At 46.2% G+C, this 22,829-nt stretch overlaps 1 protein-coding gene across 3 annotated transcripts in view; it reads left to right on the top strand.

Annotated features, from left to right (window-relative positions):
- The window catches only part of LOC130282789 (oocyte zinc finger protein XlCOF6-like), an 88,719-nt gene that overhangs the window by 14,858 nt on the left and 51,032 nt on the right, over positions 1 to 22,829 (top strand). Inside the window, exons 4-5 of one of the 3 annotated variants that reach the window (XM_056531524.1) lie at positions 579 to 663; positions 13,559 to 15,978. In XM_056531524.1, coding sequence (XP_056387499.1) covers positions 579 to 663; positions 13,559 to 15,225 — 1,752 coding nt within the window. In that variant the 3' untranslated portion in view covers positions 15,226 to 15,978. Of the gene's footprint in view, positions 1 to 578; positions 664 to 13,543; positions 15,979 to 22,829 lie in introns of those variants that run through there. The other 2 variants (XM_056531523.1, XM_056531522.1) reach the window with 2 other exon arrangements.

The following is a 22,829-nucleotide window of genomic DNA, read 5'->3' as shown; positions in this document are numbered from 1 at the left end:
GACAGCTCTGTGTTTCAAACGGAAAAGAATTTCCACTGTAGTATTCAGCAGCTAATAAGTACAGGAAGGATTAAGATTTTTTAATAGAAGTAATTTACAAATCTGTTTAACTTTCTGGCACCAGTTGATTTAAAAAAAATAAGTTTTTCACCGGAGTACCCCTTTTAAGTTAAGGGTGCAAATAATTTTGTCCAGCCCATTTTTGGAGTTTGGTGTGACATAATGTCCAATTTTCTTTTTTTCCTCCCTTTTTTGGTTTCGTTCCAATACACACAAAGAAAATAAACATGTGTATAGCAAAACATGTGTTACTGCAATCCTTTTCTGTGAGAAATACTTCATTTTCTTGAAAAATTTCAGCGGTGCCAACATTTACGGCCATGACTGTAATTATTGTGTACAGAAGTCAGGAAGTAAAATATTATAAAAATATTTCCTAGACCTATGTGGTGTGTAAATATTTTATCTTTAAAATACACAATGACTTGCACTTCATTCTAGTAATATTTGGATTTTTGGAGTTTAGCTTTTGTAGAATGAGGATTTCTTCTTTTCATGTGTTACTTCATGTTCTGTAGGGCACAGACCAGGTGGATGTTCTACCAGAGCAAGAACATGAAGAGGCAGTGGATACCAATAATATGGATGCAAATAATGAGATAAGTGAGTCACGTTATTTTTGTCCTTTTTTTTTTTGCCTCCCTCCATTTCCATTCACTTTCTAATTTTGCTATTGTTTCCTTTTTTGCTTGGTAATCTTTTCATTTGGCCAGAATGCTATATCTTTAAAATTATTTTAGACACCAAACCAATAAAGTACAATGATAGATCTACTTTGTTGTGGTAAAGGGGTATTCCCATCATATAATTTATGGCATTCTCTCAGGATACGCCATAAAGGTCTGATAGTTTCCGGTCCAACCACATATCTAAATATCCAGGGCCCCCTGGCTCCTGCTGGCCTACTTGCAGCAAGCAGAGGTGGTCGGGAAGCCAAAAACAGATGAGCAGGCTGGTTTAAGCATTTGTGTAACTCCCAGTGATTTTAATAAGAATGATGTAAACATTAATGTCAAGATTGTAATACCCCTTTAAAATTGCATAATTCAACTGGGATGAACATTTTCAGAGGTTTGATATAATTGCTGTCTGCTACACATGTGTGAATGCGTAAATGGGGTAGGGCAGTGTTTTTAAAACCAGTGGCCTATGAGCCACATGTGGCTGTCTGGCTCTTTATATATGGCTCCTCTGGCTCTTTATATCTGGCTCCTCAGCTGGTGGCATCTCACTAGATTTGTTTCTTTTTCTTTCTTTTCTTTTTTTTTTTTACATGTTTTTTATTGGTTTTATTAAAAACTTCAAACCAGCATCTACACAGGGTTGAAATGCACAAAGCAGAAAGAATACACTGAACAGATAGCTGGAGATCTAGGATGCACCAGTTAGGCAAACATAGACCGGGACGCAGAGCCATTCCCACATCAAGTCCAAAGAATGAGTGTGCACCCAACTCCGTTACCAGCAGAGAAATAACTTAAAAGCACTGACAAAATCTTTGAATAGAAGACACCACATCAGATTTTACTTGTTCCAGGAATTAGTCTGACAATTAATGTATTGTCGTTAATACCATACCATCCATGGGAAACATTCTTTATAAAGCTTACATATTGGGAGCGACAAGATATTGATGAAACTCTCCCACACCAAGATAAATGAAGTCAGTTAGGTATTGGTGAAGGATATCACTGTGCCCCAAAACTCACGAATCACGGAACAGTCGAATAAACACTCATATAGGTCAGGATCTGGTGCACCACTCTTAAAGGGGTACTCCGCCCCTAGACATCTTATCCCCTATCCAAAGGATAGGGGATAAGATGTCAGATCGCCACGGTCCCGCCGCTGGGGAGCCCTGGGATCCCCGCTGCGGCACCCCGCTCTCATTACAGCACAGAGCGAGTTCGCTCTGCACGTAATGATGGGCAGTACAGGGGCTGGAGCTCCGCCCCTCGTGATGTCACGGCCCGCCCCTTTCGATACAAGTCTATGGGAGGGGGCGTGGCGGTCATCACGCCCCTCCCATAGACTTGCATTAAGGGGACGGGCCGTGATGTCACGAGGGGCGGAGCCATGGCGTCATACTGCTCCGTCCCCCGTATCGCCCGTCAATACGCACAGAGCGAACTCGCTCTGTGCTGTAATGAGAGCGGGGTGCCGCAGCGGGGATCCCAGGGCTCCCCAGCAGCGGGTCCGCGGCGATCTGACATCTTATCCCCTATCCTTTGGATGGGGGATAAGATGTCCAGGGGCGGAGTACCCCTTTAAAGCAATTAGGAGAGGCATAAATACCATTTCAAATACCTGTTTGATTGTAAGATATGACCTGTGACAGAATCATCTTCAAACACCTTACCAAGGGCACACAGTAATAAGCGTCCGAAATAGTGTGCAAAATCAGGGGACGCATATAACTTGATAGTTCAGTAAACCACCCAGACAGGGTCGAGGGAGATTCAGAAAAGTTTGGTATGAAGAAATTTATAATTAAGGGCCCTAGTGGCACCAGGGTTGTGATAGTATTTCTAAAACTTTGCACAAAGATCAAAGCCTTCTCACTGACAGCTAATACTACAAGATTGGCCATATTGTTAATACTTGCTGTGGCTTAACGCCATTTCACATATTTAATTGCGGCTCACAAAATAGAAAAGGTTGTGGAGCCCTGGGATAAAGGTACTGACCATTAACAGAGCAAATGTAAGGACTTGAACCATGTACTGTCTCTAATGCTTAATTCCTTTTTATTTTTATCTAAGGATACATATATATTCATCCCAGGCAAGTTTACATTTATTGGCTGTTGATTTTACAATACATTTTTTTTAAATCAATTCTATTTACAGTATCTCACATTTTTGCAAATATTTTAGTATATATTTTAATGTGACATAACTAAAGAAATTACACTCAGTAAAGAAGTAAGTGCACAGCCTGTTTAACAATGCTAATGTTGTTGTCCCTGTAAAATAACTCCACATACAGCCATTAACCTCTTAAGCACTCAGCATTTTTCAGTTTTTGCACTTTCGTTTTTTCTTCCTTAACTTGTAAAGTCATAACCCTTTAAATTTTGCACCTACAGACCCATATGATGGCTTGTTTTTTGTGCTACCAATTCTACTTTGTAATGACATCAGTCATTTTACCAAAAAATCTACGGCGAAACAAAAAAGTTTTTATCGGTATCATTTTTGTTTTGATTGGACATTTTGATAGCTTTTTATAAAAAATGTTATGGTATAAAAAGTGATTATTTTGGACTTTGGAATTTTTTTTATGTGTACGCCATTGACCGTGCGGTTTAATTAACAATCTATTTTTATATTTTGTACATTTACGCACGTGGCGATACCATATGTTTATATTAATTGTTATTTACATAGTTTTTTTGATATGAGAAAAGGGGGGTGGTTCAAACTTTTATTAGGGAAAGGGTTAAATCACATTTATTAACAATTTTTTTTTGCATTTTATCTTATTTGTACTGTTATAGCCCCTATATAACATGCACTAGCCCCTATATAACATGCACTAGTCTGATTGCAGCATTGCATTGATCAGTGTGCTCCACTGCTCCTGCCTGGATGTCAGGCAAGGAGCAGTGAATCGGCGATTGGACAACGAGCTGCCGGGAATGCTTTTTTTTTTTTTTTTTTTACCTTTGACTCGTTGCGATCATTTAAAGGAAAACTGTCATCTTGCTCCCCCTAACCAGCGGTACTGGCTGATAGGGCGGCGATCGCTGATCAGTGTTATTCCTACTGTGCCCGGATCCGTTTAGCCGAAATCTTCGTTTTTCCGTATATGCTAATTAATGCTAATGCTAATTTTGGCCAAACGGCGGGATGGATTTGGGCACAGTAGGCATCAAACTGATCAGCATCCCCCAGTACCGCTGTTAAGTGCGTGAGGTGCAAGCTGACAGTTTTCCTTTTAAACGATCACAGAGTCTAAAGTAAAAAAAAAAAAAAAAAAAAACATTCCCTGCAGCTTGTTGTCCAATCGCCGGATTCACTGCTCCGTGGCATAGCATTGATCAGTGTCTGCAATCAGACTATTGCATGTTATAGTCCCCTATGGGGGCTATAACAGTGCAAAAAAAAAAAAGCAAAAAAATTGTTAATAAATGTGATTTAACCCCTTCCCTAATAAAAGTTTGAACCACCCCCCTTTTCCCATTTAAAAAAAATAAAAAATAAAAAATGTAAATAAAAATAAATATACACATATGTGGTATCGCTGCATGTGTAAATGTCCAAAATATAAAAATAGCGTATTTTTGGTCACTTTTTATACCATCCACGTGGTGGATGGGGGGACACGTTTTGATCAATTCTGAGATAAATTTTTATTTTTTTTTATATAATGTGCCACTGCAATCTTTGTGTTTGTACACTTTTTATACCATAACATTTTTTGAGAAAAAGCTATCGGCGTGTGAGCAAGCTGACAGTTTTCCTTTAATACCGGGCATCACTGCAATCGGTGATGTCTGGTATTAGCCACGGGTCCCGGCTATCATTAGCTGCCGGGACCGACCCGATATGACGCGTGACCCCGCGTTATATCGCGGGAGCAGGCGCAGGATGTACAGGTACGCCCTGCATTCTTAAGAGGTTAAAGGGGTACTCCAGGGAAGTCAAGAAAAATAAAAATGCCCCAAAGCCACCTCAAAAAGCACACACTGTACATGTCTTTTCTTCCAAACTATATCCTCCCCCCCCCAGCAATAAATCATGCTATGCTCGGAAAAGCAGCTGTCAGTGATTAGTTCTACAGAAGGCAAAGAGCAGTGTTATGTGCTAATTTGTGACTGAGAATCTTCACAGGAGACGCTGGGCTGTTTCTCTCCCGGTAAGATCCTCACATGGGGAGGGAAGGTGTGTCTGTGAAACCAAGACAAGACAAAAATCATGTGATGGTTTTTCTTCAAGGAATGTGGGGGCTAATCTTAGTGAGGACTTTGCACAAAGACAAGGGGGATCTGATAATGACTTCTTTCTCACACTCCCTGCATGTAAGTGACAGCTGCAAAAGGGAAACTGCTCTATATAGCTAATGAATGGATATTTAGACAAATAAATAGGTTGGTATGAGGGAAAGGATGGACTATAGGTTTAGTTCCCCTGAGTATCCCTTTAAAATAGATATCCGGCCAGGCCAAAAGTGATAGATCTGTATATACACTGCTCAAAAAAATAAAGGGAAAACTAAGATAACACATCCTAGATCTGAATGAATGAACTAATCATATGAAATTCTTTCGTCTTTGCATAGTTGAATGTGCTGATAACAAAATCACACAAAAATTTTCAATGGAAATCAAATTTATCAACCCATGGAAGTCTGGATATGGAGCCACACACAAAATATAAGTGGAAAACCACACTACAGGCTGATCCAACTTTGATGTAATGTCCTTAAAAGAAGACAAAATGAGGCTCAGTAGTGTGTGTGGCCTCCACGTGTCCGTATGACCTCCCTACAACACCTGGGCATGCTCCTGATTAGGTGGTCTCCTGTGGGATGTCCTTCATGATCTGGACTAAAGCATCCGCCAACTCCTAGACAGTCTGCGGTGCAATATAGAGTTGATGGATGAAGCAAGACATGATGTCCCAGATGTGCTCAATCGGATTCAAGTCTGGGGAAAGGGCGGGGCCAGTCCATAGCATCAATGCCTTCCTCTTGCAGGAACTGCTGACACACTCCAGCCACATGAGGTCTAGCATTGTCTTGCATTAGGAGGAACCCAGGGCCAACCGCACCAGCATATGGTCTCACAAGGGGTCTGATCTCGGTACCTAATGGCAGTCAGGCTACCTCTGGCAAGCACATGGAGGGCTGTACGGCCCCCCCAAAGAAATGCCACCCCACACTATTACTGACTCACCACCAAACCAGTCATGTTGGAGGATGTTGCAGACAGCAGAACATTCTCCACGGCATCTCCAGACTCACATCTGTCCCGTGCTCAGTGTGAACCTGCTTTCATCTGTGAAGAGCACAGGGCGCCAGTGGCGAATTTGCCAATCTTTGTGTTCTCTGGCAAATGCCAAACGTCCTGCACGGTGTTGGGCTGTAAGCACAGCCCCCACCTGTGGATGTTGGGCCCTCATACCACCCTCATGGAGTCTGTTTCTGACTGTTTTAGTGGACACATGCATATATGTGGCCTGCTGGAGGTCATTTTGCAGGGCTCTGACAGTGCTCCTCCAACTCCTCCTTGCACAAAGGCAGAGGTAGCGGTTTTGCTGCAGGGTTGTTGCCCTCTTACGGCTTCCTCCACATCTCCTAATGTACTGGCCTGTCTCCTGGTAGTACCTCCATGCTCTGGACGCTGACAGACACATGCCTCAGCTCGCATTGACGTGCCATCCTGGATGAGCGGCACTACCTGAGCCACTTTTTTTTTTTTTTTAAAGTATTTATTTTAAATTGTGAATGAAAACTGTACAACACTACCAACCAGGCAGAAGAGTAATTGGGACAAACATGCACAAGACAAACAGAGACACTCACACACACGCAAACATCCATTCCGGCAACACCAGTCCCCCCCCCCCATCCCCCAAAGGCTTATTGAGCACATTAACCGGAGAATCCGTCGACACATCCAACCAGAGCCAAGGGGTCCACACCTTGTCAATTTTCCTGGGGCACCTGTGACTGATATACAGCGCTTGATATAAGGGAACATATTTATTGACTAAACTCAACCAATGAGACAGTGGAGGGGGGAAGTGTCCTTCCAGGTCATCACCACCACCTTGCGAGCACAAAACAATAAAAAGCGAAGCAACAGACGTCTGTGAGAGCTAAAGACTACATCATTAATCACACCCAGCAGGCAAACCACCGGAGTGAGCAAAAAAGGGAACTCTAGGTTATCAGCAAGAAATTGCATTACCTCCCTCCAGAACACGGCCACAACAGGGCACTCCCACACCGCATGCAAGAAAGTACCTACATCCACAGAGCATCTGACACATAAGTCAGACGGAGACACACCAATACGTTTAAGCTTAGCAGGGGTATAATACAGTCTCAAAACATACCTGGACTGAATCAGCATATCCCGACTACTGACCACTGTAGCATAATAAGAACTCTCAACCTCCCTCCACTGACGATCAGACAAAGCAGGGATATCAGCCACTAATTTGTCAAAGGCTAACGAGAAGGGACTAGGACCCAGGGTTTGAAGGAGCGAATAAGCTTGAGTAAGAGGTTTAGGAAGGTCCGTAGTGCCCAGGAGAAGCTCCACCTCCGAAAAGACAGGGGTAAACTCTAAGGAGCCAAATTGCACCGTGACCGCGTGTCTCAGCTGGAGATACCTAAAAAAAAAGGCAACCCCAGGGATACCATAGTGATCCTGCATAGCAGAGAAGGACAAGAAAACCTGATCCTTCCCCCACAAGGGTGCTCTAGGAGAAACCAGCGGAAGCAAATATTTGCCCGACACCACGGACCACACTTTGGCGACAGTCAGTTAAGGGGAAAGGAAAAGAAGAGCGAGAGTGGTACCTGTAGAGCGTATTAGTGAGAGCTTCATAAGAACCCCTAAGCGCCCCTGCCAGAGCCGTTGCCGAGTTTGACAAATCCAGATCGAGCCACCATGCTGCATAGACCATTTGGGAAGCAAGAAAATAGTTATACATGTCTGGGGCCGCTAGACCACCATGCCGTTTAGGGGCTTGGAGAAGAGCCCGACCGAGTCTGGGAGACTTCCCCTGCCATCAGAAGGATCCCAGAGCACCACACAGTGTATTAAAATATGACCTAGGGGGAATCACGGGCACTAAGAGAAATAAATAGAGGAATTTAGGAAGGTAGATAAATTTGAATATATTGATCCTGCCCGCCAGGGAGAGAGGAAGGGAGGACCACACCTTCAACTACTCCATAGTGGAGCCCAAAAGAGGGGTTCAATTCAATGATACATAGTATAGCAGGGATGTAGTCAAGTCCACACCCAGATATCTAAAGCGGGAAACCACCTGCACCCCTGCCAGAGGATGGGAAGGGAGCTGAACCCCAGGCGAGAGAGCCATTAGAGAGGACTTGGCCCAGTTAACCTATAACCCGATATGGTGCTAAACAGGTCTAGTAAATCTATAAGGGACAGGAGGGAACCCTCGGCGTCCTGCAGGTATACCAGAGTGTCATCAGCATAAAGGGAAACCTTCTCTCTAATAGAACCCCTTGGGATACCACAAATATCAGGAGCCCTGCGGATAGCTGCAGCCAGGAGTTCCATCGCCAGCCAAAGAGAAAGGGGGAGAGAGGACACCCCTGCCTCGTCCCCCGGCCAAGGCCAAAAGGAGCAGACACATTCAAGTTAGTACGTACACGAGCCCTAGGGTTATCATAGAGCAATCTAACCCAAGCGCAGAAATTGGGCCCAAACCCAAGCGCACCCAGCACCTCCCAGAGATAAGGCCACAGGACCGAGTCAAATGCCTTATAAATTTCTAAGCTGACAACCACTCCCGAAGGAAAGCCCTCTCCCACAGCCGCAATATTGAGCTGTAAACGCTTAACGTTAACATCTTTTGCCCTACCCGGCATAAACCCAGTTTGATCAGGATGAACAACCGAGCCAATGATCCCATACAACCGATTGGCCAGTATCCTAGCCAATATCTTAATGTCAACATTCAGTAAGGAGATAGGTCTATAAGAATCCGGGACTAACGGGTCCTTACCAGGCTTGGGAAGCACTACAATCAACGCCACCCTCATAGAATCCGGGAGAGCGTCAGCTTCGGCCACAGAGCGAAACAGTTGGAGGAGTATAGGGCCAAACGCTCCTCGTTCATCCTGTACCAATCACCCACCAGCCCATCTAAACCGGGGGTCTTCCCGGAAGGAAGATCCTTAATAGCCTGTTCAACCTCCTTAACGGAGAAGGGGGGATCTAACTCGTCTGCCTGAGAGCGACTAAGCACTGGGAGGGTTAAATCCTTCATGAAAAACAGGATCTCTCCCTGACAGGGGGCGGTAGGGGCGGCATATAAGGAGGAGTAGAAGTCCCTAAAAACCTGATTGATCAATAGAGGGTCCGTCAACATCCCCCATCTGGGCCCCTGATACTCGGGATAGAAGCAGTAGGGCGACTAGCTCGAGACAAATCTGCCAGCAGTTTACCATTTTTGTCCCCAAATGCAAACAAAGCAGCCTCCCTATCCACTAGGCACAACTGAACCCTATCCTTCTGGACAACCAGCTAAGACCTCTGAGCTTTAGCCCATGCCCTCTCATTAACGGGGGAAGGGTCCCAAACGTACGCTGCCTCCAACGCCCCAACCTCCTGCTGTAACCTAACCTCCATTGCAGACCTAACCTTCCTCTGGCCCGCAACCCCCGCTATAAAGGCACCCTTAATCGTAGCCTTGTACGCATCCCATTGGACTAAAGGGTCAGGGAAAGAACCATTATGATCCCAGTAATCTGTATGAGCAACTCCCAAGGCCTCCACAACTGCCTCCGCCTGTAACCACCCAGGGTGCATGCGCCATATACGAGAGGACGGGGAGGGCCCTAAATGGAGAACTACCAGTACAGCAGAGTGGTCTGAGATCCCCCTAGTGGTATAGGAAACATCTCTTAAAGAAGGTCCTCAGACGCCAAGGCAAAGTCAATGTGAGAGGACCTGTGTGCTGCAGAGTAGTAGGAGAAGGAAGTCGTATCCGGATACTTCCACCTCCAGAGGTCGGTCAAGCCCAGTGCCGAGCGCCAGCTGTTGAATGAGGAGGAGCCAGGGTCTACAGCAGCGGTGCGATCAAGAGCCGGATCAGGAACCACATTGAAGTCGCCTATGAAAAGAACAGGATCAGAAGGAAAAGCCAACAATTTAGTAGTGATGAGATCAAGGACAGAAACATTAAAAGGAGGGGGGACATACACTGAGACCAAGACAAAAGAAAACGAGCCCAGAGAGTAATGTAAAATCACTAACCATCCAAAGTGGTCACACGCAGCCTGGGAGACCTCCAGAGGCAGGGACTTGGTAACTAGGACAGAAACCCCTCTAGCATATTTAGAATAGGAGGTATGATAACCCCGTGCTTTCCAGACCCTCTTCAAGGCTAAAATCTTCTGACCTGTAACATAAGTCTCCTGCAGGCAGATAATATGAGGAGACTGGCGTTTCACAAAATCGAGACACAAGGCCCTCTTAAACTTAGAATTAAGCCGCCTAACATTCCAGCTAATCACCCTTAGGGTCCCCATCATGACACAATAGGTAGGCTAGCAACAGGAGACACCAGAGGAGAGACCAGACAGAGAAGGAGAGGACCAGGGCCCGGGACCACACACACCACAGACATCTCACAAACAGACAGACAGGGCACAAACATGAAACAAATGCAACAAAACAGAACCAGAACAATACTACCTGAGCCACTTGTGTGGGTTGTAGACTCCATCTCATTCCATTACTAGAGTGAAAGCACCGCCAGCATTAAAAAGTGACCAAAACATCAGCCAGGATGCATAGGAAATTAGAAGTGGTCTGTGGTCACCACCTTCAGAACCACTCCTTTATTGTGGGTGTCTTGCTAATTGCCTATAATTTCCACCTGTTGTCTGTTCCATTTGCACAACAGCATGTGAAATTTATTGTCAATCAGTGTTGCTTCCTGACTGTGATTTTAGTGTGATTTCACAGAAGTGTGATTGACTTGGAGTTACATTGTGTTGTTTAAGTGTTCCCTTAATTTTTTTTGAGCAGTGTAATAATTTCATAATATAGCGGTATATATATAGGTTCATTTTTTTTCCCTACACAGACCGCTACCTTTCCCATTGTATTGCCATCACATCACCCTCTGCCATATTGTTATCTTACTGTATTGGTATTAAAAACGTTTTTATATTAACCCCTTAAGGACCAATACAAATAAACCTGTACGCCCCTGAAAGACCAGGCCTGTTTTTTCAAATCGGGGATGTCTGTCTTTATAAGAGAATAACTCTGGTAACATTTTGCCAATCACGATAATTCTGACATTGTTTTTTTGTCACAAGTTGTCCTTCATGTACAAAGTAAAAGTAAGCCGATATCATTTGTAGTTTTTTTTTATAATGCAAAAAATCATGACATTTTTACCAAAATTACGATTTTTTGCTATTTTAACACTAATAGGGTGCAAATATTTATACTTACTGACCAAATAGTTTATGAAACTTATACTTTCAGATGTCTACTTTATTTTGACGTCATTTTTTTTGTTTTTAATTAACATTTTAAATTAGTTAGAAGCCTAACAATTTAACTTGAAATTTTGAAAATTTAGAAAATTTGAAAAGTACATCTTTTTTTGTGTGCTATGCAAGGTTTGCAGAAATTAAAAGGTAGTAGAACATAGGAACACCCCCCCAAATGACCCCATTTTAAAAACTAGACCCCTTAAGGTATTCGCTAGGGGGTACAGTGAGTATTTTAACACCATAGTTTTTTGGCAGGAATTATTACAAAGTCAGTGTTAAAAATTCGAAATTTGCAATTTTTCACAAATGCATCATTTGGGGGGCATATTTTTTGTACATCACTTCTGATATTGAAAGAAATGCACCCTATATTTTATTTAGCTGCTTGTCCCATGTTCGGAAATACCCCCGCTTTGGCCATATATGGTTCCTTGGCCGCGTGGTAGGACTCAGAAGGAGAGGAGCGCCATTTGGCTTTCAGGGCAGAACAGTACCCCCACCCCCACAAGTGACCCCATTTATATACCGCACTCCTACAAGTTATTGGCTGCACCAGGGACCACTCTGATTGGTCCTTGGTCGGCTGGCAGTATAACGTGTCTATCTGTGACAGTTAAGGCTCCTGATGGATATATCCGCCATGTTGTGGGAATAAGCACCCGCTCATGGCGAATATATCCATCACTGCTGCGGCTGGGTAGCTCAGTGTGTCCGCTCATGACTGCTGGCGGGAAATCCGCCGCTATGAGTGGACACACAAAGCTACCCAGCCGCAGCAGTGAGCTCATTACCGTGACTGCTGCATAATGTGTAGGATCACATGGTGGACATCCGCAGCATATTACATGCTGTGGATGTCCGCCAATGCGATCCTACACATTATGCATTTTTTTAAATTAGATTCATTTAATAAATGTATTTTTAATATATATATATATATATATATATATATATATATTGTTATTTATTTTTTTATACATTTTTTTTTTTTTTTACACTTTTATTACATTTTTATTTATTTTTACACTTTTATTTTATTTATTTATTTTTACACTTTTTAATGCTTTGGAATACTTAGTATTCCAAAGCATTATAGTTATATGCTGCCTGACAGTTTTCACTAGCAGGCAGCATATTAGGACGTGCCTCTGGCACGTCCTTTCAGGCAATACCCAGGGCAGACCTGGGGGTCTTTGTAGGACCCCCGGCTGCCCAGGTATGAAGCAGCACCCCGCGATCGCGCTGCGGGGTGCTGCAGAGGAGACAGAGGGAGCCCCCTCCCTCTGTCAGAACTCCTTACAGCGCGCGGTCACTTCTGACCGCGGCTGTAAGGGTTAAACTGCCGGGAGTGAAGTGAACTTCACTCCCGGCAGTGCGGCAGGTCCCGGCCAGCCGCGGACACACACAGCACCCCGCGATCGCGATGCGGGGTGCTGCAGGAGTGACAGAGGGAGCTCCCTCCCTCTGTCATAACACTTACAGCCCGCGGTCACTTCCGACCGCGGCTGTAAGGGTTAAAACTGCCGGGACCGAAGTTTACTTCGGTCCTGGCAGTGCAGCAGGGTCCCGGCTGTGTGATACAGCCGAGTCCCTGCCGCGATCTCGTGGGTGCACTGGGCAGCACCCACGAGAATAATGGACGAGTATAGACGTCCAGGTGCGGGAACGGCCGCCAACCTGGACGTCTATACTCGTCCGTGGTCGTTATCGGGTTAAGTCCCTCTCAGCGCTGGTATTTTAATCTAATTATTCGTAGTACTATTGGACACATCTATGGTTAGCAGGGACCCATACGTAGGGCACTCATTATAACATTATCCATAGATCACGGAAGCACTGATAGTACCTGGTTTTTTTCCCATAATTTACAAATCTGCTTAACTTTCTGACACCAGTTGATTTGAAAACATTTGTTTTCCACTGGTTTTCACCGGAGTTCCCCTTTAAGGCATTGCTGGAAAATAATGGTTGCAACACAAAATATTGACACTTTGGGCATAATTTGGGAATTTTTACTTAGGGGTTTACTCAGTTTTGTTATCAATGTTTAGACATTAATGGTTGTGTGTTCAGTTATTTTGAGGGGACACAACATTAGTCACTGTTATACAGGTTGTGCACTCACTACATTACATTGAAGCAGAGGATCATTTCTTCAGTGTTGTCACTTGAAAAGATATAATACAATATTTACAAAAATGTGAAGAATGTACTTATTAATGTGAGATACTTTAAAAAGTTTTATCTTCATTTTGTTCAGTCCTTTACTTTACAGATGAACATTTGGAAGAAGACAAAAATTGTACTGACACACCTGAAACTGAAGATGGTCAAAATGTCATGCAGTGTCAATCCAATGACAACCTAGCTTCAGAAAAACCAGCAGAAAATGACATTGACAACGTAGCTACTGGTAGTTTAACAAATGATGAAACTACTGGTAGCATCTTAAATTCCGAAACAGACAAATTAGATCCTATTAAGAAAAAGCACACTTGTTTTGAATGTGGCAAAGCATTTTTACGTGCAGCACACTTGGTTGTGCACCAGAGAACACACACAGGTGAGAAGCCCTTTTCATGCTCATCTTGTGGAAAATGTTTCATCAGTAAATCACGTCTGGACCGCCATTGGAAAATTCACACGGGAGAGAAGCGATACTTTTGTTCAGAGTGTGGGAAAAGTTTTTTTAATAATTCCCATCTCCAAATCCACCAAAGAATTCACAAAGGTGACAAACCGTTTGTGTGTTCAGACTGTGGTAAATCTTTTACAGAGCGTTCCAACTACACCCGTCATCTGAAGATTCACACTGGGGAAAAGCCATTCTCATGTTCTGTTTGTGGTCAAAACTTTGTCCAACTGATTCACCTCTTGGTGCATCAAAAAAAACATGAAGTTGAAAACCAGTTTTCATGCCCCAAATGTAAAGTATTTTTTCCTTCAGAAGAAGCCTTCCTGACCCATCAAAAAGTCAACAATCATAAACTGTATTCTTGTCCTGAATGCAGAAAGTGTTTTTTGAGTGATGTAAGCTGTGTCAGACATCAGAGACTTCATACGGGTGAGAAGCTATATACCTGTCCTGACTGCAATAAGCAGTTTATAAATAAATCTCACCTGGAAACACATAAGAGAATCCACACAGGTGAGAAACCTTTTGCCTGCTCAGAATGTAAGAAGCAGTTCAGTGATAAATCAGGTCTGAATAAGCATCTCGCATCTCATAGGGGAGAAACACCTTTTAAATGTAATGAATGCCACAAAGGCTTTAAGCAGAAAGTGAGCCTTTTTCTTCATCAACAGCTTCATAAGGGCAAAAAAGTAGTTTCTTGCTCTAGATGTAGAAAATATTTTGCCAACGAGTACGATCTACTGACTCACCAGAAGATTCATGAAGGTGAAAACCCATTATCTTGTGCAGAGTGTCATAAAGTGTTTGCTAATAAAGTGAGCTTAGCAGCCCATCAGAAACGTCACTTTGGGGCAAAGCCATTTTCATGTTTAGAATGTGGTAAAGCTTTTAATGACAAGTCAAGTCTGGTTGCACATCGCAGAGTCCACACAGGAGAAAAACCATTTGCCTGTGCTGATTGTGGCAAAGTGTTTTCCGTTAAGTCAAATATGGTTCGACATCAAAGAACCCAAGCAGGAGAGGAGCCCTTCACTTGTGCTGACTGTGGAGAAACCTTTAGATCAAAATCATGTTTTGACTTTCATCGGAAAGTTCACATGGGGGTAAAATATTTTTCGTGCTCCAAATGTCAAGAAAAGTTCACTGACAGAACAAGTTGGCGTAAGCATCGCGAGATTCACAAAGAAGAGAAGATATACACTGAACCGCACAAACAACTAAAACTGTATGAATGTGCTCAATGCAAAAAGACTTTTAATAAGAAGTCAAACTTGGTAAGACATATAAAAATTCATGACAAAAAGTAATATTTTGAAAATACCAATGTGAGCATTTTCAATGGAAATTTTCTGAGAAGATGTTAAATTCTGAGACCGGTCCTCTTATCTTTCATGTCACTTTCAAAAACTTGTTACTTGCCACTCAGACAAGTCAAAAGTTTTGATCACTCGGGGTCTTTAAGTTTTCAGACTGACAACACCCTTTAAGCCCCAGTAAAACGTAGGAAGTGAAAGATCATTCATCTGCTTAGGTTGCAGGTGTCAATTTTTGATTATATATGTGAAACACAGTGTTTCCAGGCTGCAAGGGAAGGGCACAGCTAGATTCATAAATGAGTATAGGATACCAAGGCTTAGGTCACAATTGTCAAATTGTTTTTCACAATTTGTCAAATTGCGAAACATTGATGACACATTGCCAGAAAGTGTGGCTAGCCTACCTTAGTAGTATAGGCCTTCAATATCGCATCAGTAGGGAGCCAACTCCCTGCTTATAAAAACTACTCAATACACTTGCATGCCATACATGTAGAAGGAGCTGTAAAGTGTATGAAATTGAATGGGACAGTGCTCCAATATTCTACTATTACCCCTTCAAGCTGATCGGCAGTGATCTTATATTGGTGGACTTTTGAACTTTGTCTACTCTCATGATTTGAGATTTTACATACACTCTCATAACTCTCATGGTACACTTATTGACAAAAAATAATGCTCCTAGATAGAAATGTCAGATTGCTGCAAGGCCATGTATGCAGTTATGTCTTAAAGGGGTACTACAGTGGCAAACATTTTTTTTTTTTTTTTTTAAATCAACTGGTGTCAGAAAGTTAAACAGATTTGTAAATTACTTCTATTTAAAAATCTTAATCCTTCCAGTACCTATCAGCTGCTGTATGCTCCACAGGAAGTACTTTTTCTTTTTTAATTTATTTTCTGTCAGACCACAATGCTCTCTGCTGACACCTCTGTCCATGTCAGGAACTGTCCAGAGTAGGAACAAATCCCTATAGCAAATCTCTTCTTCTCTGGGCAGTTCCAGACATGGACAGAGGTGTCAGCAGAGAGCAATTCCTTTGAACACAGCAGTCCAGAACCGTTCAGTGTGAGAAGCTGTCAGGTGTGTCTCTTTTGAGCTCCAGACTTCCAGAGAAGCAGCATTTTCCATCAAGCCTTTCCCAGGGGTGTCGCAGGCTCCCTGGGAGAGCTTTCCTGCATGGAGCCTCAGGCCTCCATTCCCCATTCTTCAAGGCTGGCGGGGGGGTGGAGAGAAAACTGCTACAGCCATTGTTCCATCCGGAGGCAGAAGATCCAGCAGAATCTGCAGCAATGCAGGCTCTGCTCCTCTGGCAACGGGTGCCAGCCAGAAATCTGGTGGAAGAAATGCGAGAAGAAAAAGTGTGGAGTTGTGGGCTGAGAAATTGCCCAAAGAGTCTAGCTCCACATACTGTTCCCAAATGACTGCACGATTTGCCGAGTATGAACGGTGCGGTAAGGAGTTGAGGTCGGCAAGACTGCGTGGGACTCAGAGTCTGGCAAACTCTGGGTCCAAGAGAAACAGGCCAGAGTTTAAAAGGAAGATCACAGCCCTGAAAGCTCAGATAACAAAGCTGGAGGAAAAGAGAGCAGAGATCCTGGAGGGGAGCGGTCTCTTCAGGGAGAAGCTGGAGAACAAAGACAGGTTTGCCGCCATGAAATCCCCAGGTAAGGTGGAGGTGGATGATGGGGAGAGTAGTGGCAGTGAGGATGGTGGTGATGGAGTAAAGGAGGAGTAGGAGGAAAAGGTGGAGGAAAATGTACAGATGGTAGAGGAGGATACTGCGCATGTTTCTACTCCCTGTTTCACCACCCAGGACAGCTACATTGAGCTGGCACAGGTGGCGCTTCCGCTTAGTGAAAGCGAAGAGGAGGATGTGGAGAGTGAGGCTGGGGGATTGCTGAGGGCGATCGTAATGCAGGAGTCCCCAGCCCACCTCCAGCATTTCACTTTTGGAGATGACCCATGTGAGGATGTGGCAGTGAAGCATAAGGCAAAGAAACATAAGATCCAGGAAACTGTGCAGTATGTCTTTGTTCCTTTCCAGCAGTCTGGGCCAGCTGCAAAGCTGGTTCAGGCTGCTGGGCCCCCCCAGACTGCCAGACCCCGTTTCTGTGGTGGAACGAAGCCAGCATGGGGGGTACAGCATGGCGTCAGTAAAGGCTGTGGACGCAATAGAAGTGAAGCCCACCCATCCTGCCGGTAGGGAGGGGCAGGATGGGCTCATGGTGGGCAGCCCTGGCACTATAGAACCGCCCCAGGGTGGCGGGGGGCGTGTCCAAGTGCCAAAGGCGAGCTATGCCGCCGTGTGCTCGGGGGGCGGTTCCCCGAGTGCTGTGGGCACTACCGGCACTGCAGGGCACTCCTCTGTGAGGGGGGGGGAGTGTCCGGGTGCCGGTGGCAGAGAGTGGTAGGTCCATGTGCTTGGGGGGCGGTCCTCCAAGTATAGTGTATTCTGCGGGCACTGCGGGGCACTCCTCTGTGGGGGGGGTCTGGGTGCCGGAATCATCGGCAGAGCCCATGCGGTCGGGCAAAGCAGGTGCTGGCATTGTGGGAGGAGCTGGGGTGCGCCCGGTGGGGCAGCCTCAGACTCGGATAATAACACCAGCCATGGAGGAGGAGCCAGCGGTGGCGACCCCAGCAACAGCACCTAAGCCAGAGAAAAAGACTATTCTGAAGCCAGCAATACTACAACTCCCAGCCAGCCCAGAATCTATTGATCTGGTCAAGAGTCCAGGGTATGTGAATGCTGAATGTAGTAGTGTTGTGGAAGAGAGGAGTGTATGTGGGAGTGTCAGTGGAGTGAATGTTGGTGGGAGTGGTAGTGGTATGAATGGGAAGTCTGGTGTGGATGAGAGTAGTTGTGTGAATGGTGGTATAGGTGGCTCTGAATCTGGGTCTGGTCTGGCTGCCCCCCCCGGTAGTGACTGCTCCTAGGAGCTATGCCAATGTCACTGCCAGGGGTTCAGGGGGGTCCCCTTCTCCGTCCGGCCCTGGGGGCCATTTGCAACAGCGCCTCCTGGAGGCTCTACGCAGGGGTGACAGGTCGATCCAGGTAAAGGGAATGGGCGAGGTCGACCTGTCTTTCTGGATAGAGAGGCACGGTTTGGGGGCTTTGCGAGAGCGGAATGGGGAGGTGGTCTGGTCCCTCCCGACACCCAGGCAGGACAATAATCATAGGAATGTGGTCTGTCTGATTTGGAGGGGCGAGGATGCGTGTCCACCTTGCGCTAAAGTGGTTGAGCTCCTCCTTCAGATGGAATTCAGAGCGAGTGACATCTTTGCCCTGATTAACCCCTACGGTTCGTCTGAGTTTGACGTCAGTTTTGGTTCGGCCAGAGGGTCTTGAACTCTTCTGGTCAAACTACGAAGTGGCGAAGAACGAGCCCGGCTGGCGGGATTTCGCCGTAAAGGCGATTTTCCCGTCAGAACTCTGTCAAGAAGGTGACCATTTTGACCCGTAACGAGTCGCTTTCTTGTTATGACATCATGACCTGGCTCGGTCGGTATGGGGATGTAACGGACATGCCCAAGAAAAACTTTGATGAGCACGGGATCTGGTCTGGGGCCTGGACGTTTTCTGTCAAACTCAAGCGTTCAGGCAGTACGGTTGCCCACATTCCGTCAGCTGCCTTCCTTGGACGTGATAGGATTCAGATCTTCTACCAGGGGGAGCCTAAGGTCTGTCACAGGTGTGGCAGCTCCACCCACTTAAGCGCAGCCTGTACTGTGCAGGTCTGCGCTTTGTGTGGTGGGGTGGTTCATCCGGCCGCATCCTGTCAGCAGATCCGGTGCCACCTGTGTGGGGTCCTCGAACACCCTTTTAGCCGTTGTCCTATCGCCTTCGCCCGTGCAGCGGCCGCTCCGGCTGAGGAGAGCTCTGATTTAGCCTCGGCTGGGGAGGGTACGGGCAGGGATGGGGGCGCAACAGGGCTTGTGAGGAGGAAAAAGGGCCCCGCCAAACTAAGGCGGGAGGAAAATCGTAGAATAAGTAGGGAGCTGGAGAGTGCCCAAGTGGCGGGGGTAGCTTCAGCCACTGCTCCTGAAGCTGGCCCTGTAACTGCTGAAGCCCTGGAGGAGAACGTGCTAGATGAGGAGATCAGGAGGCTGCGCAAAGGGGATGGCAATATGGTGGACCCTTCTGATTCCTCCCACTATGAAAGTGTGGATGAGGATAGTGGGGAGAGGCCTAAAAAGAAAGATAAGGGCAAAAGGAAAGGGAGAAAGAAGAGGTCTGAGTCCTCTGTTCCTTGTACTACGGGCCAGGTCCAAAACGGAAGCCTGACTGCCCCCCCTCTGATTGACCTGTCAAACCGGTACCTCGTCCTCAATACCATCTCCTCCCCCTCCTTGGAGGGTGAGGGCGGGGTGCCTAGGAAGAAAGAGCCTCTGGGGGGAACTGGGCCCTGTGCTGTTGAGGCACCTTCCTCGGAAGGCAGGGCTAGACCGGGGCTGGAGGAAGACGTGGACAATATGGATCTATCCGAGTCCAAAAAAAGATCAAAGAGTGGTCCTGCCCTCTCATCTTCTTCGGGGGATGAGGGGACCAAAAAGAAAGGAAAGAAAAAGTAAAGGGTGTGGCCGTCTAATTTAATCACCCTGTATGGCGGCACTCACCCCATTGACGCTGGCATCTATTAATTGTGTCAGCATAAAGTCTGATACGGCTAGATTTGCAGCCTTTGATTTTCTCGGCCGTGTTGAAGCCGACATTTTCTTTTTACAAGAGACCAGGTTGTCAGATCTAGCCTCTCTGGTAAAAGCCAGAAGAGAGTGCAGGCGTGGTCCCTCCCACTGGTCTCTTGCGGCTGAGCCGTATATTGGGGTGGCGGTCCTTTTTACCGCTCCTGTTGAATGCCGACGGGTTATTGAATTAGAAATGGGAGGTGCCTGATCTTAGATGTCTTCATGAAGGGACAAGAGCTCCGGCTCATTAACATCTACGCCCCACAAACTAAGCAGGGCCGTAAAGATCTCTTTATGAGGATTAAGGAGTCGGCAAGTGATCTTTGGAGGGGATTTCAATACTGTCACGAGGTCCCAAGATAGGAGAGGCTCCAATGGTCCGCTGACTTTCGATAGTGTGGCACTGATTAGCATAGCTAGAGAAGCACGCCTAGAGGACGCCCACATCCGGAGCCCCTCGGGCCACGCGGGTTTCACCTATCATCAAGGTAGTTGCAGGTCTAGGATAGATAGGTTTTATTTAAAGGAGGAAGCCGTCTCTTCCGCAGTGTCCGTGGTTGAGGTGGAGTTCTCTGATCACTGTAGGATTTTGTTTTCCCTGAATGTTTCAGAGACCCCCCTGGATGGGTAAAGGTTATTGGAAGCTGAATTCGTCCCTCCTGGAGGAAGCGGAAGACAGACAGTCCTTTGAGGATTTTCTTCAGAGTCAGGTACCTTTACTGCACCTATGTACTAGTAAGTCAGAGTGGTGGGAGATATTCAAGAAGCGGGTTGCAGGGTTCTTCCGCCAGATCTCGAGCCTCAGGTCCCTGAACAGGTACCGCTTGTATCAGGGTCTGAGGAGGAAACTCGAGCTTCTTGTTTCGACTGGAGGTAGCCGAGAGGATATCTCCAGAGTGAAATCCTTGCTGATGAAGTGTCAGTACGATAGGCACGCATCTTTGGTTTTTGAGAGGGATTTCGGGAAGTACCGCTCACCCGACCCTTACAGAAACTGTAAGATGTCAGTGAGTAGTAAAATCATTTCAGGACTGATTGATAGTACAGGATCCCTGAATCGGTCCAGATCAGGGATCTTGGAGGTCGTCAGATCCTTCTACTCACACCTCTTGGGGAGGAAGGATCTAGATTGAGACAAGATGTCGGTTTTCCTGGCTGAAACCATTCCTGAGCCAGGGGTAGACCCCTCTCTTGGCGTTTTGGCAGAAGAGATCAGGGAAGAGGAAGTGAGACTGGCGATCGAGGGGCTTGCCCCTAAGAAGTCACCAGCTCCGGATAGCTTAACATCTGAGTGGTACAGGACCTTTAAGGAGTCTTTAGCTCCCCTCTTGACTGAGGTATTCAATGAGTGTCTCTCCTCGGGCACTCTGCGAAAGTCAATGAGGAGTTCAGCCCTGATTCTGCTGTCAAAGGGTAAAGATCCCAGCCGTATTGAGAATTGGAGGCCCATAGCTCATCTCAATACAGACAGGAAGCTTCTGGCTAAGATACTGTTTAATCGGTTGGTGACGTTTGTACCCCGGCTCCTTGCGGGGGCTCAGCACTGCACTGTTCCAGGCCGAAGCACCTTAAGTGCTGTCCTTAGTGTCAGGGAGGCAGTGGAGCAGTGTAGTGCAGGTCTCTGGAAGGGGTACTTGTTGTCCTTGGATCAGGCCAAAGCATTTGATCGGGTAAACCATGAGTACCTCTGGTCCGTCCTCCTGAGATATGGCTTACCGACTACTTTTGTTAATTGGCTTAGAGGGGCAGAGAGTTAATTGGCTTAGAGGGGCAGAGAGTTTCCCGCTGGTGAACGGGTGGTCTGGCTGCTCTTTTGAGGTGGGGAGTCCGTCAGGGTTGTCCTTTGAGTCCGCTCTTATATGTGTTCGCGATCGATCCCTTCCTTAGGAGGGTGAGTCGCGGACCATTGGCGGGAATCGGGATGAGTCTGGTGAAGCCGGCTGTCGCCCAGAGAGTGGTGGCGTACGCTGATGATGTCACTATTTTCGTCTCCTCGAGAGAGAGAGAGAGAGGAGGTCGATATGGTGATGTTGGAGGTGGACCGCTACTCGGAGGCATCCGGGTCTAAGATCAACCGGGATAAGTGTGAGAGTCTCTGGCTGGGAGGGGGGGGATCCTACGTTTGATCTCCCAGATACCCTTCCAGGGCCCCAAGAATCAGCAAAAGTCTTAGGCATCACATTTGGCCAGAATGATTATCCCACCAAAAACTGGGACGGTAAGCTCCAGGATGCCACTCAGAAGGTGGACCAGTGGAAGGGTTGGTCTATGACCCTCAGGGAAAGGGTACACCGGATCAAATCGTACCTGCTCCCCTTGTTTATCTATCTGGGCAGCATATGTATCTTGCCAGAGGCTTACTATACTAGGATCTACAGCCTGTTTTTCCAACTGTTATGGGGGAACAGGATGAACCTAGTCAAGAGGGAGGTTACATACCGCACGAGGAGACTATGGGGTTTATCTATGGTAAACCCTGTGGTGTTCTTAATGAATACCTTCTTGAAAGCCAACATCTCAAACCTCTGGTCAGAGAGGGCTCCTCCGTGGGTACTCTCCTGCAGGGAATGGTTTCGGCCTTTCTTCCAGGAATGGGAGACAGGAGGGCAAGTGAAGGACCTCCGTACGCCCCATGGATATCTTCCGGCTTACGCTACCCCGACTCTGAAGGCGATACGTCGGTGGGGTCTGGGAGTGTGGGAGATCAGGACCCAGTCAAGGCAGTTCCTTGACAAACGGGTTCTGTTGACCCACTTCCAGAAGCCTCTGGCGCTCAGGGACTTCCTAGGTTGGGATCTGAAGGTGGGGTTGTATCTTTTAAACATGAAAAGGATCCCCCAGAAGTTTTGGGACTTGGCCTGGCGCTGCTTTCAGGGGAATCTATATGTAAGGGACAACCTGAAGTGCA

The sequence above is a fragment of the Hyla sarda genome, chromosome 7 (genome assembly GCF_029499605.1).
Source record: "Hyla sarda isolate aHylSar1 chromosome 7, aHylSar1.hap1, whole genome shotgun sequence".
In the NCBI taxonomy this organism is placed as follows: Eukaryota; Metazoa; Chordata; class Amphibia; order Anura; family Hylidae; genus Hyla; species Hyla sarda.
This window is presented reverse-complemented; position numbering and strand designations above follow the sequence as displayed.